Raw genomic sequence first — 21,853 nt, 5'->3', positions numbered from 1 at the left:
TGGAGTACAGAAATCGATTTAAAGAGCCCTTTATATCGATATAAAGGGCGTTGTAGTGTGGACAGGTACAGCGTTAAATCGATTTAACGCTCTTTAAATTGATTTAAACGCGTAGTGTAGACCAGGCCTTAGCCTTAGAGCAGGTGCACAAGGTGGACTGAGTTTTCTCTGTGGAAGATGCTTTGCAGGTGTTTTTCACATGGATGTGGCAAGTGTGTGTGTGTGTAAATACGTAATGGGAAATGCATATTAATCGGTTTCACATGCACACGACTTTCAAAATAACAGGCCCAAAGAGTGTGCTATATTTTCTTAATGTAATTCCAGATTGTGTGAAATTCTTCCCTACAACCCAACTCCGCCCCAGTTTGTTTCAGTCCAAAGATTTATCCTGAAGTCTTTTCTCCAGCCAACTTCTCATTCATTTCCCTGGGAATCAGCCACAGTGAGCACCATGGATTAGTTTCCAAAGGCCTGATAGAAAGCCCATTGAAATCCATGGAAAGGTTCCCATTGTCTTCAATGGGCTCTGGATCAGGCCCCAAGTTAGTGTCTCCATCAGAGATGTCAGACAATTCACTCAGGCAGAGTGCATAAATTGAATGCCCCTTGTTTCTTAAATGCAATTAATATTCTTTGGTTTGGTGATCTTCTCCAGCAATGTTTTCTTTTATTATTTGTAATTACCATAGCGTATGGACCACGACCCTGTTGAGCTAGACCAGGAGTTGGCAACCTTTCAGAAGTGCTGTGCCAAGTCTTCATTTATTTATTCTAATTTAAGGTTTCATGTGCCAGTCATACATTTTAACGTTTTTAGAAGGTCTCTTTGTATAAGTCTATAATATATAACTAAACTATTGTTGTCTGTAAAGTAAATAAGGCTTTTAAAAGGTTTAAGAAGCTTCATTTAAAATTAAATTAAAATGCAGAGACCCCTAGACTGGTGGCCAGGACCTGGGCAGTGTGAGTGCCACTGAAAGTCTGCTCGCGTGCCGCCTTCAGCACCCATGCCATAGGTTGCCTACCCCTGTGCTAGACACTGTACAAAAAGTGTAAAAGACAGTCCTGCTCCAAAGAGTTTACAATCTAAATATCCTAATCCACCGCATGAAATAGTTCTGCTTGAGTTTTCTGTATGTTCTTGTTTCATAACATGGCCTCTAGTTCTTGTCTTCATTACCTGCCATTGTATTTTGTTAGGTTTAATCTGTGTAGACATCTGTTGATCATAAAATACATATGGATCCATTTATGAATTTTTCTACACTAAGCTGTCCTACATCCTATATTTTACTACCTTGAATTTGGGCTTTAAATTGTATTAGTGTGTATATTCAATCACTAGGCTTTAATTCAAACTTAGATCAAAGGAGACTAGAAGACATTATCTTCAGTAGTACTTTTATATTTTTTCCTAACCTTTTAAAAGTATCATAAAGATGTCTGCTTAATGTTTGAGATTTGGAAGGTTATCCTAAGTAAATTGACATCTTAATGACTTGGTTAGCATGTATCCCATAAACTCTGAAACTAAGTATTGTAGAAAATTATTTACTAACCTCCTGCTGTCATCCAGAAACCATCTCAAACATTCCCAGATGTAAAGTATAAGCAACATCTGAGACTCTTTCAAGTAGAAAGCAGCACAAAGTAAGTGTTCTCATTGCAATGTGACACCAGAGCTAGCCTGTAAGTAACTATTCTTATGTTTAACTAGTAAAGCTTATGGTACTCGGGCAAGAGCACTATGATAATAAATAACTCTAGGCTTTTTCGTTCCATTGTTCTTTGCAATCAACATCCTGATGTGTCAAACGCAAGATCTGACCCAAGAAGACAATAGGTCAGATTTTCTGCTGGTGCATTTGGCTACCGTCAATGTTAGGCAAGTCTTACGTGCAAATAACAGTGGTGAATTTGGCCCCTTAATTCTTATTGCGTCTGAGCTGTATTCTTTGTTCCCTTAGTTCGACTTAGGGTGTAACCTGCCAGACTCTGAATATTACTTAGAAGTACTATGCTATAGATATGGAGTCTGTATAATTGCACAGTAAACGGATCATTTTGTTAGAAGTGTGTATCTAATGCACACAAACATTTCATTTAAAAAATGTAGTGGTGCTGATCACCTTACTGCCTGATCACCTCATGAACAAACATCCTCAAAACACTTCTGTGAGATAGGAATATTTTATCATTCAGTTTTTACAGATGACGAAACTAAGGTACACGGATGACTTGCCCTGGATAACATGGGAAACTTGTAGCTGAGCTGGCAAGAAACCCTGACTCTCCCAATACTTATACTGGCACCTTAAGCACAAGACCATCCTTCTCTGAGGCTGTTTGCTTGGAAGCATCACGAGAAAGTGATGGATGTCTTCAAATCTTTTCATTTTCCCGATGATCCATTGCGTATCTTCAGTAGCATGCATAATAGCTGTAATTTATATAGTGGATGTTAAGAACGGAGTACGAATAAGTGGATCCAAAAGGTTTCTGAAATACTGCATTGTGAAAATGAGTGTATTTTTACTGATTGAATCTGAATGCACATGCTCTAGAATAGTTGGGGAGTTTCCATAATCAGATACACTATTCTCTAAATACGTCTCCATAACTCCCAGTGGCAGAATGAGAGAAACACAAAATCAAGAACTATGTGCCCATTCGATCACATGATGACATGACAATCTCCTCTGACACACAGCAGATTAATGATCCATGTAACGTAGCATCATGTCTCCACTGGTGGGATGTATTTGAAAAAGACGCTCCTCCCCACTTCATCTGATAATGCACCTCAGAGAGCATAGACAGTGCCAGGATGCAGACCAGACAAGGACACCTGGAGTGAAATTGTGCTGCACTTTTAAGAGGTGAAGTGCAGGACTTGCAGCCTAGAGGGAGGATGGACTAAGGTGTGATTAAGCCTCTTTCACACACTCTTGGCCCTAAGTTGCAATGGTCTCTGGTAGATAGCACCGAGGGCCTCTCAGATAAAGCAGCCTATAGGCTGCAGAGCTGCCCAGAATCTCTGGGCTTTGCTACATTCCAGCCCCCAGCATACCTTCCTGCTCCTGGTCCCACTCCCCTTATGCTGGGGTGTGCAGGAGTATCCTTAGAAGGCAGTCTTATAGCTGTCTTTTGCCTGCACCAGGGTAATCCTCCCCCAGGTAGAACCAGACAAAGAAGCAGGAACAGTGTCCTGCTCTGTATCTTTTGAAGCACTAGTTAGTGTCAATGCTGGTGGTAGAATAATGCACTAGATAAACCCAATGATTATATTTATAAATAGTAAAAGTTGTTGTCTGTAAAGTGCCATACACACTAATGGTATTATGTATACAAATATACATACAAGATGTCAAGTACAGAGCATCAGACTCAAATCAAGATTTATAAATGTATAAAAAATTTATTAGTATTACTGACTTAAAGAATACCTTCCCAGCTGTTACACTCAACAAATAAATACATTTCTCTTGTCTGTTAACTTTCCAGATTCAAATAATCACACTTAACCTTTATACTTAATCTAATGGCTATTTTAATAAGGCAGAAATTGCTCATCCAACTTCTGGATCCTCTAAGTCTGTAATTCTGCTTGTATTTGCCTAGCTGCTGAAAACAATTTCCTCTCAAGAATGCTGCAGTTGCTGGGATTGCTCTGTGTTTTTAAGTGATGGACAGTATTGAATTCATTACAATTTAACTCCTCTTCTCTTCTTAAATGCTGGTCGTGCATTGATTGTGCACCCAAAACTGCCACTTTGTTGGTGCAAGGTATACAGGGGTAAAGTAGTGGTAGGAGGCTAGTGAGGAGGAGGTTATAGTAATCAAGACAGGAGATGTTATTGGTGTGAACAGGAGTTCTGTGCTGTCTGAAGAGAAGCTAGGATAGATGTTACAAATTGTGTGGAGGAAGATTTAGATACAACCTGAATATGTGTGTGGGGATGAGGATGGGAACAAGGCTTGAAGATGGCATCCAAGATGATGTCTTTCAGACAGCAAGGATGTTAACAGTGACAGAGTGGGGAATAGAGATCTCAGAAGGAAAGAGCAGGAGTGGGGAAAAGGTCCAGGTAGTCCTGGTCTCTCTGGTGAAGGTGAAGCCCTGGATGGCTCCAGTCTTGCCAATGGCCTCTGCCTTAGGAAATTTCAGGTTGAATCTCTGCACCAGACACCCACAGGGAGGTTTTAGAGAGAGAGACTGAGGTTCAGGATTGGATGGGGAAAATAGATCTAAAAGTTATGAGCATAAAAATGGTAGTTCAAGCTGTGTGAATGGATGAGAGAGATGATATGTAAAGAAGAGAAGGTGGGACCTCTGTAACCCGTCATGAACAGTGGCTGAGGAGAAAAAAGATACTCACCTAAAGAGATACTGAAGGAGAAATCCAAAGTTGGAGGAAAACAAGAAGAGGATGGAGTCAAGGAAGGAGAAGAAGTCAAAACATGTGTCGCCCACCTTCTTGGAACAACAAAGGGTTCAAAGAGTGGGAGGAAAGAACAGAGATTCTGGGGTCTGGCTATAATGGAGTAACTAAAGACCTCTGAGAGGATTTTGGTAGTGGACAAGGGTGAATCAGGCTGTCTACACTACAGATGCTACATCAGCACAGCTACTGCACTGCAGTGTTGCTTCTATAGCGCTGTAGTCTAGACACTGCTGAGCACCATAGCTAGCTCAATTGAGGTGTTAAGTTTAGAACAGCCCTCAGACTGAAGAGGGTTGAGAACGCAGTTGTATGGGAAGCTGCAGTTGTAAGGAACCAGAACTACTTTCCCACCCCAAAGCCAGCACCTCACTCCACTTTCTTTCTGTTTAAGGAACTTACATGGCTCCCATATCTGAGCACCTTACAATAATCTTAAATATAGTTATCTTCATCACACCCATCTGAGGTAGGGAAGTGCTGCTTTTCCCATTTTACAGATAGGAAACTAAGGCACTGACAGTCTGTGACTTGCCCTGTGCCAGACAGTCGGTGGCAGAGCAAGGAGTTGAATCTGGCTCTCCCAAATTCTAGATTAGTGCCCTAACCACTGGACAATTCTTCGTCTCATGCCTACTTCCTTTCTTCCGTCTCTCTTCCCTGATCTTTCTCCCTCCTGCCCCTTCCCATATCTTTCCATTTAGCTAATCCCCATCCTAACAGAACACTCCCCTGAAGTGTAGAAAACCCATGCCACTAACATGATGCTCTCAGCCCACCACATTTTTCAATCTGCTTGTGTTACATCTCCCCCCCTTATCATGTGCCTACTTGTCTCTAAAATGTAGATAATAAACTCCCAGGGACAGGGACTACTTACTAGTCTGTGTTTGTAAAGTACCTTGCACAATGGGGCCACAATAATTTTGAATCCTAGAAATGTGGGGCTGGAAGGGACCTCAAAGGGTCATCAGATCAGGCCGCCTGCACTGAGGCAGGACCAAAGAAACCTAGACCATCCCTGATGGGTTTCTCCAACCTGATTTAAAAATCACCAGTGATGGAGATTCCACGTCCTCCCTTGGAAGCCTATTCCAGAGTTTAACTAACCTTAGAGTTAGAAAGCTTTTCCTAATATCCAACCTAAATCTCCCTTGCTACAGATTAAGTCCATTATTACTTCTCCTAATTTCAGTGGACATGCAGAATAATTAATCATGCTCCTCTTTATAAAAGCTGTTGAGAGTAAAAGTTGAGAAATTGAGTTACAAGTCCACCCAATTTAGGCGTAATCAATTTTTGCCTTATTTGTACAATTTCAGATAGAGTTGTAGTCACTTAGTCTGGCCAGACACACATTTATTCCAGGCAAATAATGACAGACAAGACAGAATTTATAAATGGACCCAAATTACCACATCTGGGGCACCGGCAAGTTCTTCCATCTTTTATAATAATCACTGCTTTCTCTTCTCCCTTGGTCCTTTAGTCCTGTTCTTCAGTTTCTGGTCTGGTGGTCCTCCAGTTTGGGGCCATGTTCACTTAGGTCTTTTATACATTTCTACATTACAGATTTTTTAATCTTTATCCCATTGGCTTTTAGCACACCAGCCCTTTGGATTTTAGGTAACCTGTGCATTATACATATGCAAGCTTCAGTTACTCATCTTCTGTATTTTTCCTGCTGGGTTTGCAGTTTGTGGGTCAGATTGTTTTTATCACTGTGCCCTGGGTCTTCCTAGAAAAAGTGTTTGTTTTTAATTTATTTACCATTGCCTGTTTGTGACTCTTTTTTATTTACATCTGCCAACACAACATGTTATCTTCTATCAGCAATAACATTTTAAGCTGATTAGCAATTCCATGTAAAAGAATTGCCAAAACCACATTTATGCTAACCAAAACCATGGCTCTTGTTAATTCATTTATACATAATTACAAATCATTAAAAACACAGCTATCAAAGCTCTTAATCTTATCATTAATAATTCTTTATTTTCTGTTTCAGTGTTATAAGTAAATATATTATTCTGTGCTACATTTAACTTACTATAAAGGGGAGGGGGAGGTATAGAAAACATGATGATTCTTTCATATCAACATTCCTTGTCATCTTTAAACAAGTTTTTTTTTCATTCAAAGTCCAGTTTTGTTTGTGAATCATACAATTAGAAATTTTCTTGTGACTGTGTTTTGAGGGGGGGGTGTCACAATTTTAGGGCTTTGATATTTAGTTGCTTAACGTATTTGAAAACTCTTCATCGGGTCCCCCGCTCAGTTATCTTTTCTCAAGACTAAACATGCCCAGTTTTTTAACCTTTCCTCGTAGGTCAAGTTTTCTAAACCTTTTATCACTTTTGTTGCGGTTGTGTGAATTCTTTCCAATTTAGCCACACATTTCTGAAAGTGTGGCAATTTTGGTTGGCTCCCAGATGCTACCATAGTACAATTAATGATAATCAGTAAGTGGCACAATTGAATTTAGAGGTGAACAAATTAAGGGGGATAGAGCAGTAGTTGGAGAGACAGGTAGGTCAAGGTGGTCAACTTCCCTGGTGTCCTGTTAAGCAGAAGAAGAGCTCAAAAATAAATAAGTTCAGGTGAATACAGTGAACATGTGGGAATGATTAATGGCTAAATGCTGGTAAAATTCCTGTTGACTTCATTGGGACCAACCTTTGGTTCTAGATTGCAGGATAATTGAATGATTTTGCCTTTGTGTTGTCCAGTAACTTTTCCAATCCCTTCAGAAACACAGTTTTCTGTCTTTGTTATGGAAAGCTCTGTACCTGCCTGTCTGCTCTGATGAAGATTTTACAAAGTTGCTATCTGAAGTGCATGTAGCAAAACTGAATCCTATGTTTATTTTAATTACTCCCATTACAATAATACAGTATGTCTAAATAAAAATCATTCAACTATTCTCTCTGTAGTATTGATCCCCTGGGAACTGAAATTATCTTGCATTAGTAAGTCCATGATTTACATCCTTTTCCCTCTAGTGGCTAGCATTAAAGAAAATGTTCAGACAAGTATCTTGTTTTGAAACTTTTTCTTCATGCCATTGTATTCTGAAATCAGCCCAGTGATGATTTTTTCCCCCTGGCTCGATCTTCAAAACCCTCACTTTCTTTCTTCTGATTTAAGCAAGCCTATCTAAGATCCATGGTGGAAAGAATGTTTTATTTTTACCGTAAGCAACAACTAGTTTGTGAATTGTAAATAATTTACATGCAAAAGTATCAAAAAGAAAACATTTTATGCAAATGCCAGTGATATTCAAGTCATTGGAGATGCCAAGCTTACTCTTTTGTGCTTCCAGATTTATCAGAGATGCTGGTTAGTTTTCAAGAAAGCTTCAAGCAAAGGGCCAAAACGACTGGAGAAGTTTTCAGATGAGCGTGCTGCCTATTTTAGGTGCTATCACAAGGTAAGATTTGGCCATATGTAAACTTACCCCGATTTCCATTGAGTTCATAATTCTACACTGCTCCCACAGATGTTTAGAGGCCAAAAATGCTTGGCTTTGCTGCTACTTCAAAGACAAGCTCTCCAGTGAAATTTATAGATTTTTGTAATGTGTATAGTTTGACAACTCATCTACTATGAATATAAGTGTAAATAATTGAGAGACTCAAAATCCTGGGCTCACTTTTGTGTCTGTCTTAACTCTGTTGCACTTATGAGCCTTAAAGCTGGTTGAAAAGTTGGAAAAAAATTCATGAAAGTTTTTTCACAACGAGTTTGTCCTCTCTTTTTCAACATTGAAAACATGTGATTAAGTTCCTTTATGAATCAATGCCAGAGTTTATTATTAGCATAGTAAGAATAGTGAGCTAAATACGGTTCAGACATATAAAAAGATAAGGCTCAAGTCTCATTTACACTAAGGCCACTTAAAGGTCCCTTTGCACTTTCAAAGGTGTAAGTGTGACTAAGTTAATATTTATACCTACTATACTTTAAGACCCATTTGCACTGCTAAATGAGTGTAAAATGGCCTTAATGTAAACAAAAATCAGGCCCAGAGTGCTTGCCTTGGAAAGTGGAGTCTAAAGCATAATTGCTATAACCATGACCCTACCGCTAGGTTTTTTTAGACACAAGTTTCAGTTGATCTTGTAATGGTCTATATTGGCAGGGATTATTTGTGCAAACTCTTGGTAACATAAAGGACCAGATTCATCCTTAATCTAACTCAGCTGAAGTTAGCGAATTTGGCTCCGTGTTAATATGAAGGCCCTTGTTAGATGCTTTTCAGACCAATGAACTCCCTTAATTTTTCTAATCACTTCTCTCTAGAGACCTCTGCTCATCTCAGTTCATCTGAGCATTTACATGAGTAATTCTGTTGGGCATGGAGTTGAAACTAATATGCTTTAATTTCTAATCTTTGTTGGTAAAAGCTTAATACGTTTGAAAATTGAGAATTATGTGCATAACCTCCAAGGTGCCTGAGACTGCAGATGAGCTTCTGAGGCTGATCCTCTCTTATCCAGTTTGTGAGACATATAGGAGGAAATCATGAGGGAATACTGGATCTGAAGTCTCTCCTATTTGCCTCTAGCTGTATCTATGCTCAACATAATTTATAAGGGATTGATCATAAAACCCCAGGGCTATTTGTAGTACGTCATGCCCAGAAAAAGGAGTTCATTCAAATTGATATTAAGCAATTTGCAAAAGCAATGAAAAGTGAATAATAATTTTTCCATTTGATCTGTGTGGGGATTGCACAGTATATATTTTTAGAGTAGATACATTTCAGCTCTGTGTGGAATATGTAACCTCTGTGATGGTGCAGTTCTGACAATTACTGATGCAAATTTAATCTCTTATAATATTAATGCAGAGCATCAGCCATATATACACCATTGCCTGAAAGATTTTGTATTTAAGACTGGATTTTAGATCCAAGAGGAATCAAAATGCTTAAGGCTAAATTTTCTTCTCTTCTTAAGAAGATATCCATTTTTACATTTGCAAGTTTATTACATATGCAATCCAGGCATCAGTTCCTGCAACTGGATCTCCACAAGTGGACCACTATACCACAGGGCTACCACTAGCTTCAGAGGGATTCCACGAAGGCATAGGGATCCAGCCACATAAAATCAAGTTGCAAGGTATGGCCTAATGTCAAGTAACTGATTTATGGATGTAATCGGGAGCTCAGACAGCTAGTGTGGCATTTTCAATAGCTCTCAGTATAGGCCAAACTTTGCTCCCAGTCACTTAAATGGTAAAACTCCGACTGATTTCAATAGGAGCAGAATTCAGCCAGTTCTGAGCACTTATGAGAATCTCACCCTTAATCAGCTAAATTTTATACCCAGAAATAGTTGCAGGCACAAAATAAACACTAGACATGATTGAAAGTTTTTTTTTCTTTTTGTTTTTTTTAACTTTTAAAGTAAAAATAACATCTAAAAATGTTACTGGAAAATATTTTGGGTTGTTTAGAAATGTTTTGGTTTAAAAAAAACCCAACAACCCAAAAGCAAGCCCCAATCCCAACATTTCCCCCCCCAAAACACGAAATGTTTCTGAGGAAATAATACATCTTCATGTAATTTTAAAACAAAAAAATATTTGTGCAACATATACTTCTGAAAGCTACATTAATTCTGTCTAGAACTACATTTTATGATATTTTTTGGAGTTGTGTGAAAGATTTGACTCAGACACTGAATACACTTGAAATCTGTCTAGGTTTGAGTTTGACCCACATTCCTAGATCAACCGCCATCCTTTCAAACCTCTATGTACATGCACTTCCCGTTCAAGATTTTTGGAAACTGTTCTTGGTCTTTCTGGGTATTCACAAACATTTTGGTATGGTTGCTCATGCTGCATTTTGAGTTCAAGCTAAATGGTATATTCCAGTCAGTTGACTCTCATCCACAGGCCAAGCAGCCAGTTGGCCAGGACTGTCCTTTTATTCCCCCAGAAAGCCCAATTCCTAGTCATCTGATGCTTCGTCAGGTGACTTCACTTGCTGCTTCTACATGGGGTGACCACCACCAGACCAAATCTGATACAGGTTCAGTTGAGGCCTCAACCCTCTTAATGGGCCAGCTCATCCTGTGACAGATTAATAGTCCCACTTCTAGTACTGGCCAATCCATGAGAATTTAAGCAAACCTACAGTGCACAAGCCATGCTTTCCCATTGAGATTCTGCCATGGGAAATCCAGGTTATTCCAACCAAAACGTTTCAAACTTCAGAGCCTGTTAACCAGACCTGCCCCAGTTTCCAGATATGTAAGGCTCGAATGTCTAAATACAGGAGAAGCAAAGCCACAAAGAATCCATGCAAGGTATTCTGCAATTTCCTGCACAAAATGGAGTAGTGTTACAGGATGTCTCCATATGGGGGACCACAATGGACAAGAATTTGTAGGTGAGCCACGCATGTGGCCAGTGGAGCTTGACATTGTAAATATGTTGGTCAACAAGCCTGGGAGTGGATGTCCTCATGTCCAGTAGAAGTATGTTCACAAGAAGCTAGTTTGCCCCCATGGTTTAGATGTAAACTGTCTGGCACAGGGTCTGTCTCTAACTATAAGTTTGTGCAGTGCCTTGTATGACAGGACTCTGATTTGGAGAAGAGCCCTAAATGCACTACTGCAATGCAAATTAGTCACAATAATAATGATTTATATCCAGAATATTTCTGCTGTGGTATGTGCGTTTTCATCAGAAATCATTTGTAATCTAGAGTAAATGTTTTAATTACTGATTTCATTCACTATACCAACAGTGAATCTGGAAGTATATTCTCTCAGTGCCTCTTCCCAAACAGTCAGTGTCGTCATTATAGTTTACTGCTTTTCCATGTTTATCATTCTTCTGTGCACTCCCAAAAATGAAAAATAAGCAATGCTTATCAGACAGTGTTGTTTAAATTTAATTATGCACCAGGATGAGCTATAGTACTAATATTTCCCCTTTGCTGTGGTAACAGAGTCTGTGGTGTAGCAGTATCCACGTTTTTCATTGGGAGAGAAATTTGAAATGGAGAGAGGGTGTTTTCCAACTGTAGCATAACTTATTAATTTACAAAATGTCCACAAGTCCTGTTTACTAGGCCTGGTTGGGAATTTTCTGACAAATCTTTTTGTTGAAAAATACCATTTTATTTAACTGTTTGTAGGAAAGGGTCATTTTTGACAAAATTTTCAACACAAAACAACAAAATTGGAGGAAAGAAGTATCAGAATTGTCAGTGTTTTGTTTTGACATTTTTGAAACACAAAGTTGCAGTTTTCCAGGTTGAAATTACTCTTCCTTTGAAATTGATGCTAGCTCTCATATAATAATAATTAATAAATTGAAATCAAAATGAAACTTCTCAGAATTACTAAAAGAAAATGTTTTGATTTGACCCAGCTAGATTTTTTTCCTGTTTGTGAAAATTTTTCAAATTTTCAACCAATTCAGGATGGGAAATTCTTTTGGTATCGCAAAAATTTTCATGGGACAAGAAAACCATTTCCCACTCAGCTCTACTATTTTTCTTGTACAGAGATGGTAAAGTCATTGATAAAGTTGCAGATTCCTCACCTGGTATAAATTGAAATAATTCCATTGACTTCAGTGTAGCTATGCCACTGATTTGCATCAGCTGAGAGTCTTGCCCCAGTATGTCCAATCTGTAGCCAAAATAATGGCAGCTCCTTTTTCTGCCCCTTACTCTTGACAACCCATCTAGTTTGAGCTGGGAAATCCCTTGTCCTCAAATCACTACCCCTGTTTGTATGAAGTTTCATGTGCTCAATGTTAAGCACAGACTAGTTTACCTTTCTCCGACAGGTGATTGAAGACTTTTAGGCCAAATTTAGAATTTTTGAAAAAATGTCAACCACTCTATAAGCTGATCAAAATAGCAAAAACGTATCACAAAATGATCTTCTTCTTTTTTTTTGACTGTTTTCACCAGAAATATGAAAATTATCCACCAGCTCTGCCTCATCCAGACACTCTGCAATACAAAGGAACTCCTCAGTGAGATGTGTCCCTAATCAATGTCCATCAGAGCTGAATTCTGTGCTAGTGTCCATCCAAGCAAAAGAGATTGTCTAATACAGTGGTTCTGAAACTAGGGCCACCGCTTGTTCAAGGAAAGCCCCTGGCAGGCCGGGCCGGTTTGTTTACCTGCCACGTCTGCAGATTCGGCCGATCACGGCTCCCACTGGCCATGGTTCACTGCTCCAGGCCAATGGGTGCTGCAGGCAGGGTGGCCAGCACGTCCCTCGGCCCGTGCCGCTTCCTGCAGCCCCTATTGGCCTGGAGCGGCAAACCGTGGCCAGTGGGAGCTGCTATCGGCTGAACCTGCAGACACAGCAGGTAAACAAACTATGGGCCAGGGGCTTTTCCTGAACAAGCGACAGCCCTAGTTTGAGAACCACTGGTCTAATCCACAGTGTAGCTTGAATGATCATCTGAACCTGGCTGGTTGTGAGATCTAGCTTTCATTCTTTTTACTGAGGTTTTCAAATTATTGATGGGAGTATTGAGTAACATGCATTCCGTTGCTATTTCTACCATCAGAGTATATTTTATAGGACATTTCTGAGAGTTTTGTAGAACTGCCTCTCTTGTAGTCTATGGCATCAGAACAAAGGGTGTCGTAGCCACAAAAAGTAGTACCTAAAGTTTGGAGGATTATGTGAGCCAACTTGTCAGCTGTACTCAAACCTCCCTCTCCCACCCACCCTCATGTATCATGAAAAACTTTTTTTTTTCCTGCATCCTCTCACTTAGGTGCTGGGCATATATCCATATTGTGAATGCAAATTTTGAAGGTGATTGCTCAGAAACGGAGTTTAGTCTTTCTGATGTTACGTGCTATGATGTCAGAGTTACCAAGAAGAATGGCGACATTGTCTGTCTAGATGAGTCAGGGCCTGAGGGCTACTTTGTAGATGTGTGAAATTCCAATCTGGGATATAATCTGTGTCTAATAATAAATAATAATAATAATAATAATATTAACTAAATCTGATAGAGTGAAGAGAAAAATAGCCACATCATCATTATTCCTTTATTTGACTCATGAGCTGATTCTAGGAACAGCATGGCTAATAATTCAAAACCAATTTTACGTGGCAGAAATTTCAGCTAATATTCCCTCTGGTCAGTTTTTCACTATGTATATCATTAGAGTAATGTGGCTTCGGTGATGTATTGTACTAAGGCATCATCTTTATGCTCTGTTGCTTTGATGTATGAGACTAACATGGAATCATGGCACTCTGCCTTTATTGATATATAGTCACACTGGTCAGCAAGAATGGGTCTAAATGTATGGTAATAGCTTTGTGTTCTTTTCTGTTAATATTCTCATAAAATACCCATGGGAAAGAAGGTTGCTTTTAAATAGCTATAACAAAGGCAGCATTGCTACGAAAAATGAGAAAGTAGCCCCACCCCTTTACCATGTCTGGTGTCACTGCGCCGAGAGATTGTGCTAATGAATCCAGGGGAATGAGGTCCAGCTCGACAAATGATACTGTAACTCCACTTTTGCATTAATAACATTTAAGAATTTTGGTTATTAACCTCCCTCTTGGCCCTGAAAAATGACTCTCAAAAGCTGATGAAGGCAGTATCAAATCTCGTAACAGCAGGAGCCTCTGCTCGCCTTATATATCATTCTACAGGAAAAGTTTTACATTATCACAAAAACTATAAGTAGCGGGGAGGGAGGAAAAATGGTGAAAACAGCCAGTGTTTCTGTAGCACCTGCTTCTTCACTGAAGTGTTAAGTCTTTTCTTCTTCTTCTTCTTCTTAAATGATAGATTTAACTGCAAGTGTTACTTTTAATTTATTGTGATAGGACAGGGCTCTTTCTTAAGCATCTGCTTTCATGGCATTGTTATACCGGTAGTCCTGGATCTGAGGTCAGATTCTCAATTTCTGTGGTCTGAGAACTCTTTTGAGTTCTGCTTGGTGGGCTGCTTTACTATGTCACCCCTTAGGGTTTTGGTCTGTGGGGTCTAGAATGGTGTCATCACATTGAGGTATCTGAGACTGCTGATCACAGACCCACAATATCTATATTCTGCTTTGCATATCTGAACAGTCAGTTCAGATGAGTTAGCTTTGCTTTTCTGAATGGTTCACCCAGGTTTAACCCAGATTGAAATTCTGGGATCAACTCTGCCGCCTCTATGGCACTCCAGTGGCGTATGGGGCTGTAAAGGAACTGAAAGGCTCTGGGTGAGATCCTCTGATGTAGAAGTAGCATAGGGATGACACAAGCTCCCTTACAGTGTCTCACCCCCACAAGCTCCAGTATAAGATGCAAGGCAGGGACTGGGTTTGGAGTGGGAGGAGGCCTAGCCATAGTGCTTGGCACTATGGAGACACTGAGATGCAATGAGTCCATAGGCAGCCGGGAGGATGCTCTCACTTATGCTGAATGCTGTTTTGGCTGCCTTGCAAACTTGGTGGGGTAAAGCCACTTTTCCTCCCACGCTGTGTGCCCTGTATCTTCTGTGCTGTGTCTCTGATGCAACACAGATTTGGACCTTTATTTGAAGTATGCATCAGGCCACTTCCTAAATGTGAAAAATATGCTGGTAAGTCAAATACAAATAAATGGAGAGTATATCATTTATTGATGTAACTTGTGATTAATTTCAGACTGACAGTACAGAAGCCAGCATGAATTTCAACATCAAGACTGACTTCCCCAATCAGTGCAAATGCACAACCAAATAACTAGGAGCATTTACATATGCAATCAGAGAGATTATGCACACCTAATTTATCTGAACTAGGCCTTTAAACATACATATGTTTGTTTTCTTTAAAGAATATCCTGAAAAGTATGAATGGCGGGGGGGGGACTAGATGTTTTAAAATTAATGACGTTCCCCCAAGATCACGGAAAAACATGTAGTGTGGCTTATGGGAAATCCTGAAAAACCTAAAATCTTCACAGCATTTTCAAATTACTTGTAAAAGGCTTTTTACATTTCTTTCTTTTTATATATTTTTTTTTTAAAACAACACCTCTGACCCCTCCTCCAGCCAGTCCCCTAAATGTTAAAGGTCTTTTACTGGACACACAGAAAGAGGGAAATTTAGTTATAGATTATTGTTTTCATGCATAGCCCTGCTCATTATGCCTAGTGATTTGGGGCTAGATTCAGAAAGGTATTTAGGCACTTAACTGCCTCTTTAGGTGCCAAAGTCCAACATTTAGGCTCCACAGACATTCATCAAACCACTGCTCAGGTGCCACCTAATCTTGTAGATGCCTTACTCCCCATAGGTGCTTGTGCGTGCCCATCAATGGAAACTTAAAGACCTGACGCTGCCCTGCAGCTAATGAGCTGCTTGGAGCCCTAGCTTCATACCCAGAGCTCGGTGGAATTCCCAAGCTAGGCATTCCCCTGCCTGCCTCGCCTGTGGTGCCCAATCTGGTAGACATTCTCAAAGCACGCTATCTTGCTCAAAAGACAGGAGCAAACAGATGGGGAATTTGGGGGACTGCTGTAAGCATACATGTCCTGCAGAATATCCAATAGCCCAGTGGTTAGTGTAGGTGACTCAGATTCCATCCTCCCTGTCTAACTTGGTGTAGGAACTTAAAGCCCAGGTCTCCCATGAGGGTGCCCAGACATGGGTCATTCTCAGTCTCTCCTTCTGAAGCTGTTCCACATTGTATAAATTTAAATTTTCATTGGAGTAGCTATAGAGTCAATCTCTCTCTTTCTCCCCCTCCCTCCGTGGCCTAATGAATATTTATGCATGGAAAGTGGGAAAGCTTCAACAGAAGAGAGTAAGAGAGACCCGCCCCAGAGCAGCCTCTAGTGTGGTGATTGGGGAAACTCTCCAGGACAGTGGGAGACATGGATTAAAGTCCCTGCTCTTAATCAGGCACAGCAGGGATTTGAACTGGGTCTCCCACATCCTGGGTGAATTCTCAGTCCACTGGACTATTCACTATTGGAGTCAGGTGGCATTTCTATGGTTTTTCATGAGAAAGGGCTGACCTGGAGAAAGTTCATGGATGAAAGTCCCAAGCAGAGATAGGCACCTTCTTCTGGCCTGTCAATCAAGACATGTCTACACTGTAGCTGGGAACCTGCTTCTCAGCTCCAGTAAACAGACTCACTAGCTCTGCTTGAGCAAGCACAATAAAATAGCAGTGTAGAAAGGGATAGCACAAGGGGCAGGGCTTTGGCTAGCCACCCAAATATGTATCCAGGGGGTCTGGGTGGGTCTGTACTTGTGCAGCTAGCCTGAGCTGCTGCCTGTGCTATCCCCAGCTATGCTGCTATTTCTAGTATGTGAGCTTGAACAGAGCTAGCATGTGTCTGTTGTATCCAAGCTGGGAAGCATGCAGTGCAGTGTAGATGTTCCCACAGATGCTTAAATGCCGTTGTGGATCTGGGCCCCAAATCCACGCTCATCCTTGGCATTTCACTCCTGGCAGTTACTCGCTCATCTTGCTGGCTTCTGAGAATCCCTGTTTGTCAGCTTCTGAAGATAGACTCAATTGTGGGCACAAATTTTGAGGACAGGACTGAGAATTTGCCAGCCCTGCACGTGGCTTAAAATACCTACAGCAGAGAATCATTAAAGGTAGGAAAAACAAGTTTGCCTTTGGGTTGAAGATTCTAAAGATGAATGGTATGTGGGCTTTGTTCGTATGTATGTGTTCATATGTGCCCATGGTGATGGGCAAGGCATAATAGTTTCAGTAGATGTTAAGTTATGCCATACAAGCTCTCTACTAATTTCCTAGGGACAGATTTTAGCTAGCCCTTTTTTGAGTGCATAGGGGAGGGTTCAATAGTTCCATTACCAATCCAGGTTCCAGGGAAGAGTCCTGTACTTAATAGATAAAAATCAATGCCTCGTTAAGGTAAAAGAACAACAGATCCTTTCGAAATAAGTAACTCTGTAAAATATTGGCCTATAAATAATATCAGTTTAACTTTGGAATCTTCTATTAGTTTTACAACATATAAAGGTTAAAGGGCTCTATGGATGTGATTTATTCAGGGCAAGGCTATAGATAGGTGGCTTGTGTGAGAACAAAGTCATTTGAAGCTTAAGAAATGGGCTGCAAATTTTTATACACAAAGCAAATTGACCACTTAATTCATGCAGTCCCACAAGGGAGAAAAAATAATTAGGATACAGGCTACAAAAGCTGAGCAGAAAATTGCCTTTTAGGTAGCTGTCTTGTTTTCATTGGTAAACATAAATAAATCATCATCTACAAGTTATCATATGCAAAGAAGAGGGGGGGAATGTTGGAAGTTAAATTCTTGTTTCTCTAAATGTCTTTTGACTTTGCAGCATACCAGAAACAGTCTTAATATTCCAATACTATACCAACTAATTGCATAATGCTGACAGTAATATACTGATTCCTCACAGGGATCTGAGTTTTAATCCGGTCGTATTAATTTTCCTTTGAAACAGCAGAAGTAATTTAAGCAGTCTTTCTGCCTAGTTACAAAATAATCCATTTAGAAAATTGAATTGTGTAATTTGTAATTGTTCTCCAAGCTCGTTAATGCAAAACTATATTGGTAGCAAATTAAACATTTAAAGTATGACCACTCTGCTAATCACTGGTTGTTAAACATTTATTTTAATGAATACTATTACTTATTATAAATAAAGTGTCTGGTCTGAGACTTGAAAAAAGTTGGCAGGGCATTTTTAGCATCTTTATTGGACTGTCATACATCAAGATTTATCAGGCGTATTATGGTGCATATAGTGTATATGTGCCATTCCTTACTGTGAAGTGACGAGTAGTATAAAGCTGATAGCCAGTGGTTATGGATCTCAAGCACAGCTCAAATGAACATGTGAGCCAAGGGACTAGTTCTGAGAGTGATAGAGTTGGTGATCAGTCCTAATAATTACAGTCTCAAAATTCAGTAGGTGGTTTTAGCCATAATCCTTCTACAAGCCAGATTTGGAAGCCTTATGAAATGTAATATTTTTGTCAGATGTCAAACCATAACACACTTGTACCTTTGTGTGCATGCAGCTTTGCACATGCAGAGATGGAGGCTAATGGAGATAATTTACCCCTTTCAGAAAGGTATGATATATTTGGCCCTCTAAACATTTAAAAACTGTTTATGCCCACAGGTGCTAGGATTGTTAGCAGGTGTCTGTGGCTGTAAAAGCAGGTACAAGTAAGAGTACATATAATTTTTTTGCACCCATACAAGGAAGCCGGAGTAGAATTTCAGCTGCAAATGTACTCCTCCTAATTTTCTGTTAGAATACTGGCACTTTATTACTTACATATGAAGTGTATATGGGTCAACACCAGAAGCACGTTGTGAAGTAGTTCTGAAGTAGTTGAAACAGTTCATGGAGTTCATGTACTGCTATTCATATGCATGAACGGGCTTTGGCGGGTTCGTTTTATAGGAAGAAGTACTCTGCCCTCCTCCCTCAGAAAGTCTTGTGAGGGAATAAAATAGAAAATAAAAAGACACTCCGAGGAATTTTAAATCTAACTCAGGGTACGGTGACTACATGCACACTAATCCACAGCCTATGCATATGCTGAGACAATATGCTGTGCAATTTGGGAGTGCACCTATTTTTGAAAATTGGGACTTAATTTTGAGTTACTTGGTTTTTAGATGCCAGATTTTAGACCCATAGGCCTGATTTTTAAAAAAAAACCAAATACCTATAACTTCACTAGCTGGAGACCCTTAGTACTTTTCAAAAATTAAGCCCTAGGGGTGAAATCCTGACCCAATTGAAGTCAATGGCAATAGAAAACCAATGGATTTCATACAGTACGTTAGCTGGGCATTTACAAACAGAAGCCATGACAGATTTTACAATCACATGCAGTATTTTCCAGGACTATTATATTAACTTTATGAATATTATATGGATCACTGTGCACCAGGGATCGTATTCCACTCCATGAGCAAGGGTTACGAAAGCTTCTCCAGGAACTAAACACAATGGGGGTCATTACTGCAGTCTCGCGACTGTAGACCACTCCAGAGAAGTACTATCGCATGGGGTTGTTTTTGTGTATTGGTTTAAATATGTACCACAGGCCCAAGGACAAAGAAAGACTTTTTGGTATAAAAGACTGAGTTTAACCTGCCAGAGGTGCCTTCATTTTGTTTGAACAAATGGACACAACCTTTTATCCAAACCCTGCTGAAGGGTTGGTGGGACTTTGACTTGCCAGATTTGTGAAATCGTGCGATGAAAAACTGCTATATTACAAATGCTTATCTGTATGTAGATTCACTGTTGCTGACAGGTCCTGTAGCATGTACACACCAGACAGATACAAAGGGAAATACTTAAGAATAACAATGGTACTTGACAGTGGAAACATACCAGCAGTAGAGCAAAACAGGCTAGCTGACCAGGAGGGGCTTAAATAAAGAAACAGAGGAACTGGTGGCCAGAGAGGAAGAGGTAGGATGGGGCAGGAGAGCAGAAGGTCACAGAAGCTGGGTGAGGGGCTCCATGAGTGAGAGAGACCAGCTAGCATACCACAGCCTGTATGAGGAGGGAACACTTTGTTTTCCTGGACTCCGATGTTTCCCAAGGGCTCACAAGGGAAGTGTGAGCTAGAAAGTGTATGACATTGCGGTTTCAGATGTTTGTTCTTTTATATGATCCGTGCTCCCCTATTCTTGACATGATTACGAATAAAAGAGTGTAAAGGTTTTGGATTGTGCAAAGGGTGTGTGTGTGTGCTGACTGCTCGACAACTACTTTATGCCCTGAGGGGGTTAAACTGTAAACTAGGACCTTCATACTTTTTGGATGGAGTTAAGGGAAAGGAGTGTGTTTAATTAACTGGGGTATCTCGTGGGGTGTCACTGCTGGTCCTGCGGCTAAGGCAGGAGACTGAGCAGGTAGCAGACTGAGTCAGTACCCAGGAAATATGCCAGACCAGCAAAGGGAGGAACCAGCTCTGCAGCTCTAGCAGTCTGACAAACCCCAGGGGATCCAGAGCCCAAGGCAGGACATTTGTCTGGTTTTTGGAAAGGAGTCCATTTTGCAGAGTGTGCGGCTCTGCCCCATCTGGCATGACCTCACATACATGGTGCGGGGTCACACCACTCCAGAAGTACTGCAATGTCTAGTACTCTGGGGATGCATCGGTGGCCACTCTACAGAGCACAGAGGGTTAGATATCACTCACAGCAGTCCTAGGTAGTGCTTGCTAGGACCCGTGATGACTTGTAACCACTGGAGTATATCAGTCATAGCCCTTGGAGAGACAGCAACACATGGAGACTAGACTTTCAATCAGAGCTGCTGGAGAGAACCTCTCTGAGTACCAGAAGGTTGCAAGCCTAAAGCCCTGGAAAGGAAAGAGTGGAACATGGGTCCCTGTTCAGTGAGAGTGATTGTTAGAAACCTAAGAGGGCATGGTTTGAGCAGGTCACAGGTGCAGTTACCCTGAAACTGTGGCAAACATCCACAATTAGTGGCCACTTTTGAAAACATTGGCCTTAATTTCTTTCTTAATTTCTCAGTTTTCCTATTTCTAAAAATGGGAGTTGGTACAGTAATTATCATTATCTGAAAGAACTGCTGAGCATTAACTAATTAATGTTAGCACAGCACAAATCATGCATTTGCTGTGAAAGAATCTGAGTCAAGGAGAGTTAGCAAGATGCAGAAAAGAAAAATAGTAGTAGTAACAATAATGAACAACACCAGGTAAGAAGATGACACAAGTCACCCTCAAAGAAGCCAGGAAAAATTCAGACACAAATATTTCCAGTCATTTTCAGACATTCTCATCAGCCGTTCTCGCCAAAAAGCACAATACTAAAGATGTTAGCAGTCTGTCACTTTTCAACATAGATTGAGTATACATGTGCCAGGCCATTTGCACCATCTGCCACACAAGTGTCAGCTGAAGGAAGACTGCCTGGATACCTGGAGACGATGATGATGGTTTATTGGGGGATTTAGTAGCTCAGTTATCAAGAGATCTTTACACAGTTTCCCCCTCATATACACAGGTGCAATTTCAAGCCTAAAGAACATGGATAACCCAATGGCTAAAGTTAGATCTTAAAAGAAGGGGATGTTCCCATGTTGGAATGTGTCTGTCGTCTTTGTCATCTCTTACATGTTCAGTAACAATTCCAAAAATAAAAATGTAGGTGTGAAGAATAAAAGGGAAACAGCAGAGACTTCTGCTGCACAGCTCAGGCTACATAAAATGGCAGCCTTGAAAGCAAAGCACACAAAAAGTAAGTCTTCTGGCTGAACAGTCTGGAAGTAGAAAATTGAAGAGTTGATCTGTGAAGGGATGTTGGTGGTTGATACTTCACAACAAATCATTTGTGTAATTCATGGTCCAAATGACACCCATAGTGCTTGATTTCTTCAGGTTATTTTTCTCATTGTG

The 21,853-nt window shown here is 40.3% G+C and overlaps 1 protein-coding gene across 5 annotated transcripts in view; it reads left to right on the top strand.

The window, feature by feature from the left end:
- The window catches only part of DOK5 (docking protein 5), an 88,818-nt gene that overhangs the window by 37,026 nt on the left and 29,939 nt on the right, over positions 1-21,853 (top strand). For all 5 annotated transcript variants that reach the window (XM_032774721.2, XM_032774722.2, XM_032774724.2 and 2 more), the window contains exon 2: positions 7,768-7,875. In XM_032774721.2, coding sequence (XP_032630612.1) covers positions 7,768-7,875 — 108 coding nt within the window. The remainder of the gene's footprint in view (positions 1-7,767; positions 7,876-21,853) is intronic.

Source organism: Chelonoidis abingdonii, chromosome 14, assembly GCF_003597395.2.
Source record: "Chelonoidis abingdonii isolate Lonesome George chromosome 14, CheloAbing_2.0, whole genome shotgun sequence".
Lineage (NCBI taxonomy): Eukaryota > Metazoa > Chordata > Testudines > Testudinidae > Chelonoidis > Chelonoidis abingdonii.
Note: the sequence above shows the minus strand (reverse complement) of the source record. Positions and strands in the feature narration are given on the sequence as shown.